Source organism: Lemur catta, chromosome 7 (assembly GCF_020740605.2).
Source record: "Lemur catta isolate mLemCat1 chromosome 7, mLemCat1.pri, whole genome shotgun sequence".
NCBI lineage: Eukaryota > Metazoa > Chordata > Mammalia > Primates > Lemuridae > Lemur > Lemur catta.
Window position 1 is genome coordinate 61498613 of NC_059134.1, and position 18609 is coordinate 61517221.

The 18609-nt window shown below is 36.1% G+C and overlaps 2 protein-coding genes and 1 pseudogene across 2 annotated transcripts; all 3 read right to left on the minus strand.

The window, feature by feature from the left end:
• Positions 1-3047: 3047 nt before the first annotated feature.
• Positions 3048-3884, minus strand: LOC123642034 (olfactory receptor 52D1-like). The gene has a single exon (XM_045556962.1). The coding sequence runs from the start codon at positions 3882-3884 to the stop codon at positions 3048-3050; it is 837 nt and encodes a 278-aa protein (XP_045412918.1).
• A 4311-nt stretch (positions 3885-8195) lies between these two features.
• On the minus strand, positions 8196-8693 carry LOC123642035 (annotated as a pseudogene).
• Positions 8694-14817: 6124 nt separating this feature from the next.
• LOC123641764 (olfactory receptor 51G2-like) lies at positions 14818-15756 on the minus strand. Its single transcript, XM_045556703.1, has one exon. The coding sequence runs from the start codon at positions 15754-15756 to the stop codon at positions 14818-14820; it is 939 nt and encodes a 312-aa protein (XP_045412659.1).
• Positions 15757-18609: the final 2853 nt, after the last annotated feature.

Sequence of the window (18609 nt, forward strand, 5' to 3'; positions counted from 1 at the left end):
CCAAAATGAGATACCACTTAACTCCGGTGAGAATGGCCTTTATCAAAAAATCCCAAAACAACACATGTTGGCGTGGATGCGGAGAGACAGGAACACTCATACACTGCTGGTGGGAATGCAAACTAGTGCAACCCCTATGGAAAGCAATATGGAGATACCTTAAACAGATTCAAGTAGACCTACCATTTGATCCAGCAATCCCATTATTGGGCATATACCCAGAAGAACAAAAGTCATTCTTTAACAAAGACACCTGCACCCGAATGTTTATAGCAGCACAATTCACAATTGCAAAGATGTGGAAACAACCCAAGTGCCCATCAATCCACGAATGGATTAGTAAACTGTGGTATATGTATACCATGGAGTACTACTCAGCTATAAGAAATAACGATGATACGACATCTCTTTGGTTCTCCTGGAGAGAGCTGGAACCCATTATACTAAGTGAAGTATCCAAAGAATGGAAAAACAAGCATCACATGTACTCACCAGAAAACTGGTTTCCCTGATCATCACCTAAATGTACATCGGGGAAGGATACCAATTGGATATCAGACTGGGATGGGGGGTGGGGGGAGGGGATGGGTGTATGCCTACATGACGAGTGCATTGCACACCCTCTGGGGAATGGTCATGCTTGAAGGTGCAGACCCGGGGAGGTGGGGGGGAGAGGGGATGGAGGTATGACTACATGATGAGTACCAGGCGCACTGTCTGGAGAATGAGAACGGACGTGCTTGGGACTCTGACTCGGGGGGATGGGCAGGACATGGACAATGTATATGACCTAAACTTATGTATCCCCATGATAAGCTGAAATAAAAAAAAAAATATATTGAATCCTAGATTTTTAATTTACATTTCAGAAAAATTATTTCAAGTGATTATTTATATTAATTACCAAATATTTGTGTTTGCAAATCATCATCTACTATACTAGCTGTTAAAATTTATTATTAGAATTATATTTGTAAAATATATTTTTACAAAAACATTTAGAAAACACATATTATCACTTAAGATAATCCTTCTCAGTAAAATAAAATTAGTGAAGAGACAAGGGACTGAATATATGAATGAATAAATAAATGGATCAGAACATTGTATTATGAATTTAGAACAGAAGCATTATCTTACTTTTAGAAACTTGATAAAGGCTAGAGTTCACTATTCTATTATATAGGTAGTGCTTCTAAAACAAGAAGCTCTTTTGGTCATGCCTAAACTTACTATAATATAAATGGACCATCTATTTCATTTGCATATAGTTTTAAAAATTAGGAGATATTCTTACTCATATTACCTTGTTAGATAACATCATGAGTTCTGAAAGCATTCTCTGTATTTCTGCAGAATCTGTAAAAAGTATAAAGAAGCTGAAATAATAATTTTCGTGTTCTACTCTTCTATCATTAGGTAAAAATGCAATGCAATTATTTTCATAATATCAATTGCTATCCTTTGGATTATGCACTCATTATCTTTATGCTGCAAAACACCCTCTGTGGCAAAACATGATAGCAGTAAAAAAAAATATCAGAGAACATTATTATCCCCTTCACCAACTAAATGCTTGGCAGTTTCTTGCATATAAAGCATTGTTGAAAAACACTTCATCATCCCACTTTGCCATGTAGTCATTCAATATAATAACTTGAACAATAAAAAAAATCATTAAAAGGCAGCATGGATAGCCACCTGGTTACACACAAAATCTAGAAATATCCATATGCATTTTTAAAGTGAACGATACCATTATAGATTTTTCAAGACACTCAATCCAATTAATTCAACCACCAGACCATGTATATGTTAATATTATGTTCATGAAACACATTTTATTATCTCGATGGCTGGGAAATATTTTATTAAGATTTCTTTTATTAATCTAGAGATGAATATTTTCTAGTGGTAAAGAGGGATTACATTGCAGAAAATATGGCAGATAAGTTTATAGATGATAAAGTATGTCCCAGGTACTATAAAATATAATTAGCAAGAACACTTGGTATGGGAGGAGCTGAACCAGGACAATTGCATGTGGTTATCAAAAAACCCCAAATGAGTCCAGTGAACGTAATCCTGATCGTTTCCCATAATTTCCTCTTCTTAAGAACTGCACTGACCCACTTTCATGCCTATTAAATCAAAATACTAAGGGATATTACAGATGGATTCAAGTTTAGCAATCAGACCCAATCTGGGGAAATTATACTTATTATCCCCAAATCATTGCAGCTAAGACAGGTTGGTGTCACCACCTGCATTAGAGAAGTTCATGCTCTCCTGCTTTTGAGATACTATAGCAGCCTGGCTTTTGTCCTTCCTGAGTCATAGTTATTCAACTTATTCTTGGTGTCATGATATAACTCAGAATATTTTCATGGAATATCTTGCTTTTTTGGTAACTTAATCTAATCAAAGTGAATTTCTAACAGGCATAACCAAAATAGTATTACAATAAGGTATTAAAGGAAATGAGAAACAGATGTTTTCTGGAAACTAAGGGAAAGGTTTTTGAGAGGAAAGAAAAAGAAGTATTTTACCTATAGGTCTTACACATAAGGACGTATAGGGAGTTTATTACATAAACAATTAATGTTTATTATTTAATTAATTAAACTATTTATCTATTCAATAAGTATTTGTTAAATTACTTGTATATTCTGGTTCTTGCAGATTTAGTAGTGAGACTAGGATCAGAAGTAATCCCTGACCTCATGGAGTTTACATTTTGTCCTGTCCCTAGAAAACTGATATAGAAGAGAGGTCCTGTATTACAAAAAGCATATTTAAATTATCTACATTGTTATGCTGATATCCCACTGATTATTACCTTTATATGTTGAAACACCTGTTGATAGTGCCTAAATTCCCTGTCAATTTCCTGTTTACACCATGTTGGGAAGATAGCACTTGGAAATATGAATATTTTAAGCTCTATTCAAATGTTAGGTATTCTGGGGATAGATCTGCCCAGATTGATTCAGACTTGATAATTAAACCTGTTAAACCAACCCTGGATTCCCCTGTATCTTGTTGTTTCATTTTGGTTGGCTACAGAGCCCTAGTACTCGCATTCTTATCTCTTTGGTCTTTACCCCATAAACAATGGGGTTCATGGTAGGTGGTACCAGTAAGTAGAGGTTGGCCAGGAGGATAAGGGTTTGCCTAGACACATGGTGCCCAAAGCGATGAGTAAAGAAAGAAAAGAAGGCCAGAATATAAAATATCAAGATGACACATATATGAGCTCCACAGGTTCCAAAGGCCTTTGTCTGGGCCTTCCTAGAAGGTAGTCCGAAGACTGTTCTCAAGATTAGCCAGTAGGAGAGGGAGATGAGGACAAAGTCCAGCCCTGTGGTGAGAAGAGCAGCAGTGAGCCCATAAATGCTGTTAAGGGTGATGCTATTACAGGCCAACTTGGCAATGCCCATGTTCTCACAGTAGGTATGGCGGATGATGTTGCTCCTGCAGAAATGCAGCCGGAGAATAAGAAGGACACCAGGGATGACTACAGCCACACTCCGAGCCACTAGAGCCAGGCCCACCTTGACAATGAGAGAACCTGTAAGTAGGGTCGTGTAATGAAGTGGTGCACAGATAGCCACATAACGATCAAAAGCCATGGCCAACAGAATAGCAGATTCAGAAAGGAATAGAGCATGAACAAAAAACATCTGTGTGAGGCAGGCAGGAAATGTTGACAGAGAAGGGCCTTGCCAGAAGATGAGAAGCATTTTGGGGACTGTGACAGTACAAAGGAGGACATCATTGAGTGCCAGCATGGCCAGGAAAAGATACATGGGTTTATGGAGGTTCCTGTCCCAGGCCACCACTGCCATAACCAGGCCATTGCCCATCACAGCCAAGAGGTACATGAAGCCGAAAGGAATGGAAATCCAAATCTGGAAGTCTTCTAATCCTGGGACACCCATCAGCAGAAAGGCAGTGAATTGAGTAGATGTATAGTTGGATGTGGTTGCAGAGAAGTGACCAAAGTCTATTAAATGGAAAACAGAGATAACTAGAATACATGGTAGTGGAAAATGTGTATTTATTCCTTCATCTTATTCAAGTCCTAACTATTAATTTTGACATGATGACGTGAAAGCAATAAGGACCATGAGTAAAATAGCCTGAGATAAGTTATAAATAACTGAATGATTGTGGGAAACTCACTCCCTTTTTATAGGACACACTGTTTTCTTAGAAAAAAAAAAATTCATGAATCAGAAAAATTAAGAGTTGAATCCTTTTTTTATGCCAGTTGTTGTAACCACATAATTTATGTGCATGTCTTTGGGACTTTTAACTGTTCTGTGTATAGAGCTTTTGCTTTGTTAACTTGATAATAAATTCCTAACTACAAAAAATTAGTTTCCTCTTTTCTCTCTATAATACTGAAAAGAAGACTGGAGAGAATAATTCATTTTTCTGTGGATAGAAATTGTTGTGGAGGAGATGGGTTGGACTACAAATTAATACACACTGGAGGCAGCATGAAGATTCAAATTCTCATTTTCCACCGTAAGTTGTGAAATATGTTCTCTTGGTCTAAGTTTTCTCACACACACACACACACACACACACACACACACACACACACAAATTCACTCCTCTGTCTCTCATCCATACCCTTGAAGAGAATGACTGAGTTAGCATAAAATTTAAAGTGCTGGTCAGAAGTTGCTATATTATCCATACTCTAATAAGCATTAACTCACAAGGATCAATAGCATAGAGTCAAAGAAGACAAAAAAAAATTCAGGGGATAGTATATTCTCTTTTAAACAGGAAAATCACTGAAAAATGTCAAGGCCCATAATTATTTAATACTTGAGGGCATCTTCCACTTAGTAGAGTGACTGACATTTTCATATTTACCACCAAAAGAACGAGATCAAATTACAGCAACCTTTTAAAAACAACAGGTGTTGGCCAGGCGCGGTGGCTCACGCCTGTAATCCTAGCACTCTGGGAAACCGAGGCAGGATGATCTTTCGAGCTCAGGAATTCGAGACCAGCCTGGCCAAGAGCGAGACCCCGTCTCTACTAAAAATAGAAAGAAATTAGCTGGACAACTAAAAATATATAAAAAAAATTAGCCAGGCATGGTGGTGCATGCCTGTAGTCCCAGCTACTCAGGAGGCTGAGGCAGAAGAATTGCTTGAGTCCAGGAGTTTGAGGTTGCTGTGAGCTAGGCTGACTCCACGGCACTCTAGCCTGGGCAACAAAGTGAGACTCTGTCACAAAAAAAAATAAATAAATAAAAATAAAATAAAATAAATAACACATTTTTTTTTATTTTTAGGACATCAAATAAAAGTTTAAAATAAAAATATCTTTTCTCTAAAAAGATGTCTCAAATTATAAAATTATTAATTTTCCATTACTAAAATGCATTAATTCAGTTGGTTAAGATAATAATTAAAAGTAGTACTTTTAACAAAGTCTTTCTCTCTCCATGTTTATCAGCGCTTTTTGACTGTAACTCTTAGAAGTTTTGAAGTTATCAATAATAAATGTTATTCAGTTTTAAAACAACTACCAAAATCTGAAATCTCCACAGTCTCCAACTTGCATCTGGGCTATCCCAACACAAAGCAGATGAAACACTACCCTGTATTTCAAGATACCTATCAATCATCCCTTATGGTAACTGAAATTTTCCTTTCAGATTATCCTAACCTTTTAACAAGGAAGTAGGGCACAACATCACATTATAAACACATTATAAACACATATTTGCCTCATTCTCCCTCACACTGTTTCACTGTTCTGTTTGTCTCTAATTCAGATGAGGAAGAAAATACAAAAGTTCTGGTACAAAGTCAAACACATAAAATAGATGAAGTGGCTTTTGAAAACTACAAGACAGAGATTTATTTCAATGGTTATTTGGTTTATAATAGGCAGGTGCAACCATAATTTTATTAGCCACTTAAGACTGAGACTTTGCTTTATTTGCTTAGTTGTCTCCCAGGAGTGCCTGACTTTGCTGTATATCAACCACATAGCAAATATCAGAATATTTAAATAGAAGTATTATCACATATCAGCACAAGTATTGGCAATATAGCAGTAATAGCAAATAATAATAACAACTGGAAATATTTATCAGTGCTTACAAGGTACTCAATATTTTCCTAAAAACTGTTTTAAGCACTTTATATGTATTATCCAATTTAAGGGTCACACATGCAGTATTAGATAGCTATTGCTATTCTCCCAGTTTTACAGGAGAGGAAACTCAGGCACTAAAGGATTAACTTTCCCAAGGTCATATTACTATGAGTATGTAAAATCTGTTATCACATCCAAGGATCCTATTGCAGAACCTATAATTTTTGCTACAAACTATCCTAAATTTTACCTTTTAGAGGCATGATTTTTCTAAATCATTGGGAACATAAAAAGTCAGACCTTGAATTTCCACTTTGTACCTCCTGTATTGATATTCCTAGGTCTTAGGCAAAACAGTCATGTCTAGCTTATAAGAACTCAGAGGAGATATACATATATACATATGTACAGTGTACAGTACAGATACACACACACACACACACATATATATATATGTACTGTACACTGATAGCTAGAAGAACAACCCAGGGAATAAACTCTGGATGATAAGTCTTTGGGGTATTTTTATTCTGAGTAACTGCCTTTACACCTGAGACCCCACAGTCAGCATTTGGATTAGCTCATTAAATGATGTCTTTCACACTTGTGAAGTATTTTCCAATTTTGAACTGCATTTGATGATTTTCCATCCCAGACCAAGTCTCTGAACAACATAGCTACACATTTTTGCCAGCTCAGTACTTAGTTCTTACAGAATAGTATTAAAAATAAGAAGATTTTCTATTGCATGACTCTTCTGAAACATGGACATCTTTTATGACAAGGCAAATTTCTTGAGAAAATTTTAATACATTTTAATAAGTACCAGATATCTTTTAGTGTGTATTTTGAGGTTACTGAGGGAGAAGTGTGATGAGATATTTGAAGAACTCCCACTTTTCAAATCCATCTTTTTTTTTAGTTAATAATTTTACTTCAAAGAGCAATTTTGGGTTTACAGAAAAATTAAGTACATCGATCTCCTTACTTCCCTCGCCCAGTTTCCCCTAGTGTGAACAGCTTGCTTGAGTGAAACTATTGTGTATGACACTGTCATGGTTGCTACATCTCATTTTATATTTATCAGAACCTATACAATATCTTATGATGTTTAGCAACCATGACAGTATCATAGGTATAATGACATATAGCAACCATCACAGTGTCATAGTCAATCGCTTCACTGCCCTAAAAATACCCTGTACTCACCTATTCATCTCTCTCTTTAGCCCCCTGGGAAATGCTGATCTTTTCACTGTTTCCACATTTTACTTTTCTTACAGTATCATGTAGTTGAAATCATACAGTATTGTAGCCCTTTCAGATTGGCTTTGTACATGTAATATGCATTTAAGCCTCCTTTTTTGTGGGTTGATAGCTCACTTATTTTAATTGCTGAATAATTTTTCACTGTGTAGATGTATCACTTTTTCTTTTCCAAGCTTTTTCCTTTTCCTTTTTTTTTTTTTTTTAAGAGCAGCTCAATGATTTTGGGGGTTGGTTAATACAATACAGAGAACATAAGGTAAGTGTACAAAATGGCACTTAATACCAACACCAGTATTTATCTCATTATGGTTATAGCTAAGGATATTATTAATTTTTGTATTATTTGCTTTTCTTTAGAACATAAAGCCATTAACTGGAATGTGAGGCATATACACAGTATATACACAACCTTATACAAAATACTTTTCATAAGTAACATTACATTTTAAAATATTGGAAACTGAATATCTGTGCTGATTTGTATGTTGACTTAATGGAACAAGAAGAGAACATTCAACTAGGGAGGGTGATACTGATAATAGAGCTCTTAAAGTTCAAAATGTCTTCCTCTCCCTTTGTACTTACCACTGGGTACACAATGTCCTGAGAGGATTCATTATGAGAAAAATGTCAATCACAGCTTTAATAACTTACTTTGGAAGGAACTAATGAGAAAGCAAATTGGAAGATGAGACTTCATCTTTGATTTCAAATAAGTGGTCTTGATTTTTCTTCTTCTAGAAACAGTTTAAATCAGTTTATTATAGATATATCTAAACCATTAATTTTTGCAGCTTTCAGGCAAAGTCCAGCACTTCGTTTACACAAAGTCTATAAGAAGAGGTCAGTAGAGACCATCTCATCTTAAGTCGTGACATCATCCATTCAAGCCCTTGGCACAGTCCTTCACCAGTAGGAGCACAGCATGCCTGGAGGTGCCACTGGTGAAGTTAGCTTCAAACTGGGAGATTTCTGCTACAGTCATGCATTCTATAACATCTTGTTTATTAGCAAAACTCAGCAATCTCGCTTTCCCGTAGGTCCTCCGTGTTAGTATAGTAAGTGTTCTAGGAGGAACGAAGAGATTCTTGGCCACCAATATCCCACATTAGGAAACGTGTATTATTAATCATTACCTCTTCTGCATTACTTCCTATTGCAGGGGATGTATGCACAACTTCATTCACAGAAAACTGGTAAAGTATAGTTTTCCCTGCATTATCCAGCGCGACAATGATAACTTTGTGCTCCTGGTGATTGAACAGTCTCCATATCCTGGTGAAGGGAATTCCCATTCTAGGCCGGCGGACCCCCTCACTCCAGCCACCCGGGCCGCCTGGCCTCCCCTGGCTCAGGCTGAGGGGGAGGAGAGGGTCGCGCTGGAGCCTGGGCCTCTGCTGCTACTCCCACGCTGGCCGCCGGCCGCTTCCAGGGAACCCGAGGGGGGCCGAAGCCCAGGCCGCCCTGCCGCGCGCGAGGCCCCGCCGCTGCCGCCGCGGACTGGCCTGGCTCGCGGTCGTCGCCGCCATGTTGTCTGCGAAGAGCCTCGCGGGCCACCGTCCCCCGCCGGCTCCTCTCAGGCGGCGGCTGTTTGGTTTGTTTGTTCACCTATTGAAGGACCTTTCGGTCGCTTTCAAGTTTGGCAATTATAAATAAATAAATGTGCAGATTTTTGAGTAAAAATAAGTTTCAACTCATTTGGAAAATACAGAGGATCGTGACTGCTGGGTTGTATGATAACGGTATGTTTAGTGTTATAAGAAACTGTCTTCCGAAGTGTCTTTACCATTTTGCCTTCTCAGCATCAGTGAATGAGAGTTCATTTCCCGTTGTCAATGTTTTGGATTTAAGCCATTACAATATAAATACAGTGGGATTATATTGTCATTTTAATTTGCAATTCCCTGACAAATATGATATTGAATACCTTTGCACATGCTTCTCTGTCATTCATATATGTTCTTTGGTTAGGTATCTATTCATATGTCTTCCTCTTTTTAAAATTAAATTGATTTCTTGTTGAGTTCTAAGGTTTCTTTATTTATTTTGGATACAAGTACTTTAGCAGAAAAGCCAGTCTGTGGTTTGTCTTTTATTCTCTTAACAGTGTCTATCACAGAATTTTTTAATTTTAATACAGTCCAACCTATCATTTTTTCTTTCCTAGATCATGTTTTTGGTCCTGTATCTAAAAAGCCATTGCCAAACTCCAGGTCACCTAGATTTTCTCACATTTTATCTACTAGAAATTTCATAGTTTTGTGTTTTACATTTAGGTACATAATCCATTTTCAGTTAAATTTTTCAAAATATGTAAGGTATATATCTAGACTCATCTTTCTGCATCTGGATGTCCAGCTGTTTCAGTAATATTTGTTGAAAAGATGGGTCTTTATTCACTGAATTGTCTGCCCTTTTTATTTGTTTATTTGTTTTAGTCTTTGGGGTGATCAAGCTGTAAAAATGTGATCTCTAAGACTTTAGATAAAAATGCATTTCTAGTTTAGGAAATTAGATTGAACCCACTGAAAGGACAGCTTTACTAGCAAAATAACAAAAAAATATTATCAATAACAGAAAAATTATCTAACTCACAGTTTTTCAGTAAGGGCTAAAGTCAATCGCATGAGCTTTCTCACTCTCTCTCTCTCCCTCTCACTATCAGGCACCCAGTGGGGCTCTGTTTTCAAAACATCTAAAATGAGCCAAGCAGACAATAAGGAAATGTAATTTTTTTTTTTTTTTTTTTTTTTACAATCGCTAGACCTATTGACTAAAAATTGCCTTTTAGAATTTGCTTTTTACAACCTTGAATAGCTCCTGAGTGGACAGCAGGCAACACAAGCTTCAGGCCTCAGTGAGCACCCAAAACCATATCTCAGGGGTGAAATCATCATAAAATCACACCCCCAGCGATAAGGCTGTCTCACTGGAACAACTTGCCCATATTCCAGAGATAATAAAATAAACGTTTTACTTTTGTATATCTCTGTGATCTCTGTGCGAGCAATCTTTTTTCCCCCCCGCACTGTGAACACCTAGTGAGTTTTCCACTCTTACACCCACCCATAACAGGCAGTTCACCATTTCTTTGCTTAGATCTGTAGAGTTTAGAATATATTACTTTAATTTCTAGGTCTAAATCCAGGCCTAAAATAGTTAGAGTCAAGAAGACTCATGCTAAATACGTAATCGCATATTATATTTGTAGAACAAAATGCCAATCTATTGTATATAATGGGAAATGCTACATTTTTGAATACCAAAATATGTATTTTTGATTTCCAGAATTTTCTTGAGGAAGGTGCCTAGAAAGATTAATTAATAATCATGATGTTCCTTTTTGCTCCTGGAATCATAGCCCAAAGACAGTCTTGGTAATGGTGGCATTAATGGTGATGATTACTCCCTTAAGGGATGCAATTTATGTCATTATGTGCTCTTGACAGAATGAATTTTCAAAGCCTACAAGAGAGTCTATTCTCAGAAATATCTAGTTTTCTTGGCCCTGGAGACAATTTCTTGATATCCTGAAAATAATATCCGTTCCTGGAGAATTAAAAGCAATTCAGCTTTATGATGGTTAATTTTTTGTCAACTTGACTGGCCCAACTGGTTCCCAGCCATTGGATCAAACATTCTTCTGTAGGTCTATGAGGATGTTTCTGGGTGAGATTTACATTTGAATTGGTAGACTGAGTAAAGCAGATTACCCTCTCTAATTGAATGGCCTTCATCCAATCAGTTGAAGACCTGAGGAGAACAAAAAGGCTGAGTGAGAGGGAAATCCTTCTCCTTGCCTACTTGTCCTAAAACATAGATCTTTTCCTGCCTTCAGGCTCAATCTAAAAAACCTGCTCTTCTTGATCTCACAGCTCTGGGCTTTTGGATTGGAATTTACACCATCAGCTCCCCTGGGTATCAGGCCTTTGGACATGGTTGGAACTACCTCATCAGCTGTCCTTGGGTCTCCAGCTTATCGACTACAGATCTTGGGACTTCCCACCCTGCATAGTCATGTGAGCCAATTTCTTATAATGAATCTCATATAGATAATAAAATAACATATATTCTATCGGTTTTGTCTTCTTTATAGACCTCAAATATAAGCTTTCAGACTCATAAACTAGAGTTTCATCTGGGCTGAACTGCAGTTCAACTGGAAATTTAGAAAAATAGCGAGACTGGCTCCAGATGGGGAGTAGGGAATATAAGAAATAATTCAGGAAATTTAAAAATATGTATCTTTGTGAAGTCAACTAATCGAACCTGGGGTCTGAAAAGGGTCTGGATTATTAAAATTGGTAGAAGGTCCCAAAGGAAAGTAGCTATGGTTAAAAATGAAAAGAAACTAGATCTAAAAATGACACAGTGCACTTGAAATTTACAGTGCAGTGAACATCCTATTTGGTGGTTATAATGTGTGGAAACTGATGTTTGTTATTATAATTATTACTATTATTATTATTTGCAGATTGACTCCCTTTCACACTTCTTCTGATATATGCTAAGGGTTAAGGTTTTTCAGTAAAAAAATGAGAGACAAATTATCTCAAGTAATGTATCAAAGAAATATATAAAATGTATTAATATTCTGTATTCAATGTTATTTTGCACTGTGCCTTAATACTGAGAGAAAAAACTTTAGTTATATCTCATATGATACTATATATTAGATGTAATATACATATACTCCATTTATAGTTCTCAATTTCTTCAGCCATTTTTGATTAATTTATATTTAACAAGAAATACTCCTGGTGTGATCTGAATGTTTATGAGCCCTCAAATTCATATGTTAAAACCTAATCACCAATGAGATTAGGTTAGAAGGTCAGCCATTGGGAAGTGATTAGGCCATGAGAGCAGAGCCTCATTAATGGAATTAATGCCTTAGAGCAGCAGTCCCCAACCTTTTTGGCACCAGAGACTGGTTTCATGGAGGACAATTTTTCCACAGACAAGGGTAGGGAAGAAGGAAGAGCTGAGGTGGTAATGTGCAGCCTGGTTTGCAGCCTGGTTCCTAAAAGACCATGAAATGGTACTGGGTGGTGGCCTGGGGGTTGAGGAACACAGCCCTGAAGAGATTCTCACCCCTTCTACCATGTGAGGACACAGCAAAAAAGTACCATGAGCCAGCAAATGGGCTCCCACCAGACACTGAAGATGTAGGTGCCTCGATCTTGAACTTTTCAATCTCCAGAACAATGAGAAATAAATTTCTGTTGTTTAAGCTACCCAGTCCAAGATTTTTTTTGTTATAGCATCTCAACTAAGACAACTCCTTACATAAAATAGGTATGTAATTTAGATAATTTATCAAGTATAGATCAGATTATCTGTTTCTGAATAGGTCTATGAATATATAAGGAATAGGCTTGGGCATTGAAACCTAGGTAATAATGGGCATTGGCATAAAAATATATATTTAATAAAACTAATTTTAGTCAATATTTTTATTTTGCTTGTTTATTTGGTCTGTTTAGTTATATGCAGCTTATATTATTATTTTTAATATGTGATTTCTTCCCCAAATTTATCTATAGATTTAATTCAATACCAATCCAAATCTCAGCAGATTCTTTTTAGAAATTTACATGCTAATTCTAAAATTTATACAGAAAAAAACTAATTAGAAGAATTGAAGAATCAAATAAATTCTAAAAAGTATTAAAACGTTGGATGATTCACACTACAGGATTGCAAGCCTTATTATAGAGCTACAGTACTTAAAACAGTATGGTATGAGCACAGGGAGAGAGTGAACAATCAATCAATGCAAGGGAATCTCCAGTATCCACATGCATATGATTAATCAACTTTGGTCAAACTAATTGAATGGGAATGAAAAATATTTGCAATGAATAATGTTGGAACAACAAAATAACAATTGAAAAACAAAGTGGATTTTGACTCCTACTTACATAATAAACAAAAATTTGAGATGGAACCTAGATCTAAATATAAAAGCTAAAATTTGTATAAGAAAACATAGGAGAGTGTTCTCATAACCCTAGATTAGGCTTTTTTTTTAAAGATAGGACAATGAGTTCACTAGTCATGAGAAAAATAAAATAAACGTGTCTTCATCTAATTTTTTTTAAAAATTCTGATTATCAGAAGATACCCCCCAAGAAAATGAAAGCAAGACACAATCCATGAGAAAATATTCATGAGATTCTAAGAAAGGTCTAATAGTAGAATGTATAAAGATGTCCTAACAACCAATTTTAAAAATGGGCAAATAAGATATGGAAAATGCCTAAAGACTCTTAACAAAAGAAAATATGCAAATAGGAAAAAAAATGCTTAGCATCATTGCTCTTTAAGGAAATGTGAAGTAAAGCAAAAATGAGCTTTTAGTGCACACATTCTGGTTTGGATAAAAATAAAAGAAAAAGCAAAAAAAACCAAACTATCAAATGTGGTCAAAGATATGAAGAAATGGGAACTGTTATTTTTTTCTACTAGGAATGTAAAACAGTATTGTCATGTTGGAACATTCTTTGGCTTTTTCTTATCAAATTATTTTAGTTAAAAGTTTAATTTCAAAATTAAAATTATTCTAATTTTAAAATTTTTTGTAAATTTCTAACTTAGAAATGGAACAGGGAAAGTTCCATTAGTTTATATGGTTATAAAACGGTGCTGCTTATTTTAATTGCAAATCTTTTCAGGTTCCTTTCTGATAACAAGCACAAGGTGACACTGCTACCTTATCTACAGAGTTAGGTAAAACTCAGACTGGCAAGTAACAAGGTTTTCTTAGAATTTTTTTTTTTCTTGAAGTCCTGAAGTTGATACCAAAAAGATAAAAAAAATCATTGTATTTTTTGATGTCTGGATGGTTGTCTTACCAGAGTCAAGACACCATCATCTCTACACTGAACGTGCTTAAGAATCTCTGAACCACCTTCTCTTAATCTGAATTAATTTAAATTGGCTGATTTAAAAACTCAGATTTAGAGAGAGACTTGGGGGCATAGAATAAAATCAAACAAAATATTATATAGTAAGAGGTATAGGAATTAAATTACAATTATGAATAAACATAAAATAAAACATACTCCAATGTTAAGTTTATATGTTCGAGTGTTAAGAACAGCCAGGTGCAGTGGTTCATGTCTATAATCCCAGAACTTTTGGAGGCCAGGAGTTTGAGAGTGTTAACAACAATACATGCTATATTTTTAATTACTGCCCAGACTGTGGAAGATGATTTTCACAAATAAAACTTCCATGACTAAATTGTAGGAGAACTACAGCAGAAAGGGAAAAAGACATGACTGAGAAAATATATTAATATTAAGATCCTCCTACCTTTCTGCCATTTCTAGCCAATCATGAAATGTTGGTTTAATGTTATTCCAAACTATCCATTTATAAAATATTTTATAAATGTCACCTTGATTCTCCAGCTCATCTTTTGATGAAAAACTTAAATATTTTATCCCTCATCTGCTTAGTTTTTACAACATAGACAATGGGGTTCATCACAGGAGGAATAAGGAAGTGCATGTTGGCCAAGGTCACATAGACATGTGAGGGAAGTCTTGGGCCAAAGCGGTGCAGCATGGACAGGCACATCATGGGTGTGAAGAAGACAACCATAGCAGAGACATGGGAGACGCAGGTGTTGAGGGCCTTGAGACGGCCACCATGGGAAGCAATTCTCAGCACAGTTTTCAATATCAGCACATAAGAAAAGAGAATGAGCAAAAAGTCAAGTCCCATGGTAGAGAGCACCACAAACAATCCCAAACTGCTATTGATTCTAGTGTTGGAGCAAGAGAGCGTTATAATGTCAGGGTGCAGGCAGTAGGAATGAGAAAGCACATTGGAGCGACAGAAGCACAGCCTCCTCAAGAGGATGGGGAGGGACACCTGCACAGTCAAGGTTCGTGAAACAATGGCCAAACCTATCCTGGTGATCACACTATTTGTGAGGATGGAAGAATAGTGCAGTGGACGAGAAATGGCCACATAGCGGTCAAAGGCCATTGCCAATATGGTGGCTGACTCAAAATCCTGGAAGGTGTGAGTAAAGAACATTTGGGTGAAGCAAGCAGAAACAGTCAGCTCTCGAGCATCCAGCCAGAAGATCCTCAGCATTGTGGGGAAGGTGAAGAGGGACAGGCCCAGATCAGAGGCAGCTAGCATGGCCAGGAAGAGATACATAGGCACATGGAGGGTCTGCTCCCGCCAGATAACTGTCATGACGGTCACATTACCCACCAAGGTAATGAAGAACATGGCACAGAAGGGTATGGAGATCCAGATGTGCACAGCCTCCAGTCCAGGAATGCCTGTCACCAGGAAGGTGGAGAAGAAGGCGGTGGTGCTATTGACAGGAAGCATGACACCAGGATGGCATGCTTTTCCTGGAATTAAATGCATTATCTGAGGCATAGTTGTTGATATTTGGCATAGAATTTTAAAATCTGAGTGTCTGTACTGCAATTTAAATTACAACTAGTCTTACTTACATTCCCTTCAACTGATATTGACTGTGCCCATAAAATATGATCTGCCATTTCCAACTATATACTTTTTGGTAATCTAAAACTATGAGCAAGGTCCCTTCAATATCATTTTTCCACAGGTAACACAGACCTAGTTTTAAAAAAATCTGCATTTTGTTAAATTGGTTACAATTGATCTGTTCAGTTTCTAAACAGCAAATCTAGCAACGCATTTGTATTCAAATGAAATTCTAAGATTCATGCTTGTCACTGAGCTTATAATGCTATATTATTGCAGATGATTTCTTACATCTTGTTCAACCCTAAAACATGTTATATGTAAGTTGTTACAGCATATGAGCACGTGTTTTTAAAATACAAAAAAACAGATATTATAATGAGATGTAGAAATGTTGATCACACAATTTTATAAAATCCCAGAATAACTTTTGTGTCCCATATGAGCTACTACAGATTTAGAAATTTGTGAATTTAATCACTAAAACGTTTGGTGGTATTGTACACATTTGTTTTGCGTATAAAATAGTTCATTTATAATCAATACAAAATAAAGATCACCAGATTTATTGCATGAATTATACATTGGCCATTTTATCTTAACATTCATTGAATTATTTATGCAATCAATTTTGATAACTTTTTTCTGAACTGGATTATAGTGATACAGCAACCATCAAAACATAAACTGCTCTGCTTGCATTATAAGGGGTGGAGGGCAGTATGATAATTAAAAGCTTAAGTGAAATTCATAATATATCGATGATAAGAGAATTTTCATGATCAATGTTACCATTGGCTCTTTTTCCCAAAAATACCTGCTATAGAGATATGGAGGGGTTTTGTTTGTTTGTTTGTTTGTTTTTATTTTTACCTTTGTTTTGAACTGCAATATAGGATCTTGGCTGAGATAGCTATTCAAGTGTTCCCAGTACCTAACCCTTTATCCAAGGAATGGTTTTGCAAAATCATATATTCCCTTCTCATAAAATGACATCTTCTTTGTCCCAGCAATGTAGACAAGACACATAGGTATCTTGTCTGCTGGTCACTGCTTTTTAAAATTGTCCTATTCAGTTTATCAAAATATCAATCTGGAATATAACTTTTATTTCTTTATACTTAACTAAAAATTATACATTTCACATGACAAAAACAGAAAACTGGAATCAACCCCAGAATCATAATTAAGCTATGTTTTTCTTTAATCTTTCACTTTTTAATTTGAATAATTTTGAATAAACTATATAGCTAAGGGCCTAAGGCACCCAATTCTCCATCATTCAAGAAAAAAGCAAATGTTAACAATTCTAGACGTGGCACCTTGTATATCATAGCACGGGCACTTTCCATTCAGGGCTCTTGACACTCTCTGAATCCACTCTGCACAATCTCTGAGCGTGTTAGTGTTTAGAGATGATGCTGGTCGATGTTAACATACAATTGGATACCCCCTTCTTATCTATCCTTAAGATTCTTAAAGAAATTTCCTTGCATTTGGGTCAGAATTATTCCCCAAAACAAAACAATTTGTGTTTATCTTTGGAAGAGAAAATGTAAATATTCTCATAGGATATTCAATAAACAAATATCTGTGGTTTCTTGTACTACATGCAAGGGTTTAACTATACAGATATTAGTCCCAAGTAATTTTGATCTTGTTTCTATATTCAAACTGAGCTAAATCCTGATTTCCTTCTCACCTGACATCTCAAGGCAGTTTGGTTGCTAGAGTTTTGCAGGAACAGCTTTCTCTTACAACCTTAAAACCTAAAACACTGAGACCCAGTTTGAGCTTTTTTATCATTCGTTAATAGCTGCCTAAGAGGATAGGAATCTTCTGGGAATCCCTCCTCTTTGGCTTTATTTGAAGTTATTATTAACTCTTAACTGCTTGATAGGAGTCCTCTGGGTATAATCCAGATTAACCTACAGAGCTGCATGTAGTAGATACCCAGTGAGTATAGATTTTAACTCAACTCAAATGTCATATTGAAATGGCTTATCTACAATTTGAGAGCATTTATGTAATTTTTTTCTGGGATGTATGTCAGGAACACTTAAATTTGCATGCAACATAGGCTCAATGCACTACCTGTCTAGAATCTTTTGAGATTCAGAATTGAAATATGATTGGGTATATATGGTATTATCTGGGAATTCTGAAGCAATAAAGGTATCACTCTTTCCTAGCATCATCCATTTCCTTCACACTATAAACACAGACTTAGGTTAGAGGATCAATGGAGTCATAGTGCATAATAAAAACACCAAGCCATGAAAGTTCAGGATTTCCAGACTCAAGGACAAGGCCTGAGACATAGGGACATTCTTGTAGTGATGAAAATCCGATAGGAGTACCTAGTGACAAGAACAGCAGACACTCCTCAGAGAATTGGAAGAATTCTCCTATGCGTCATATATGATTTCTCATTTTCTCCTCAACAATCCAGAAAATTACTATAATCTTTATATTATCATTAAGGAAATTGAGGTTCAAAAGATAAATTAACTTGAAGAAAGTCACTCAGTTAGTGTATAGGCAATCTGAGTTTCAAACAAGAGTTAATATGGACCCAGAACACATGAGACCTATCAAACAAATACTTTTAACCCATCTCTTCACTTGTAATACACAAAGCCACTGTTTGTAATAGCCAATAAGAAGCTAAATTGCATATTTTCAGAATTTTGAACAAATTTCTATTATTATTGAAATGAGGTAAATAGT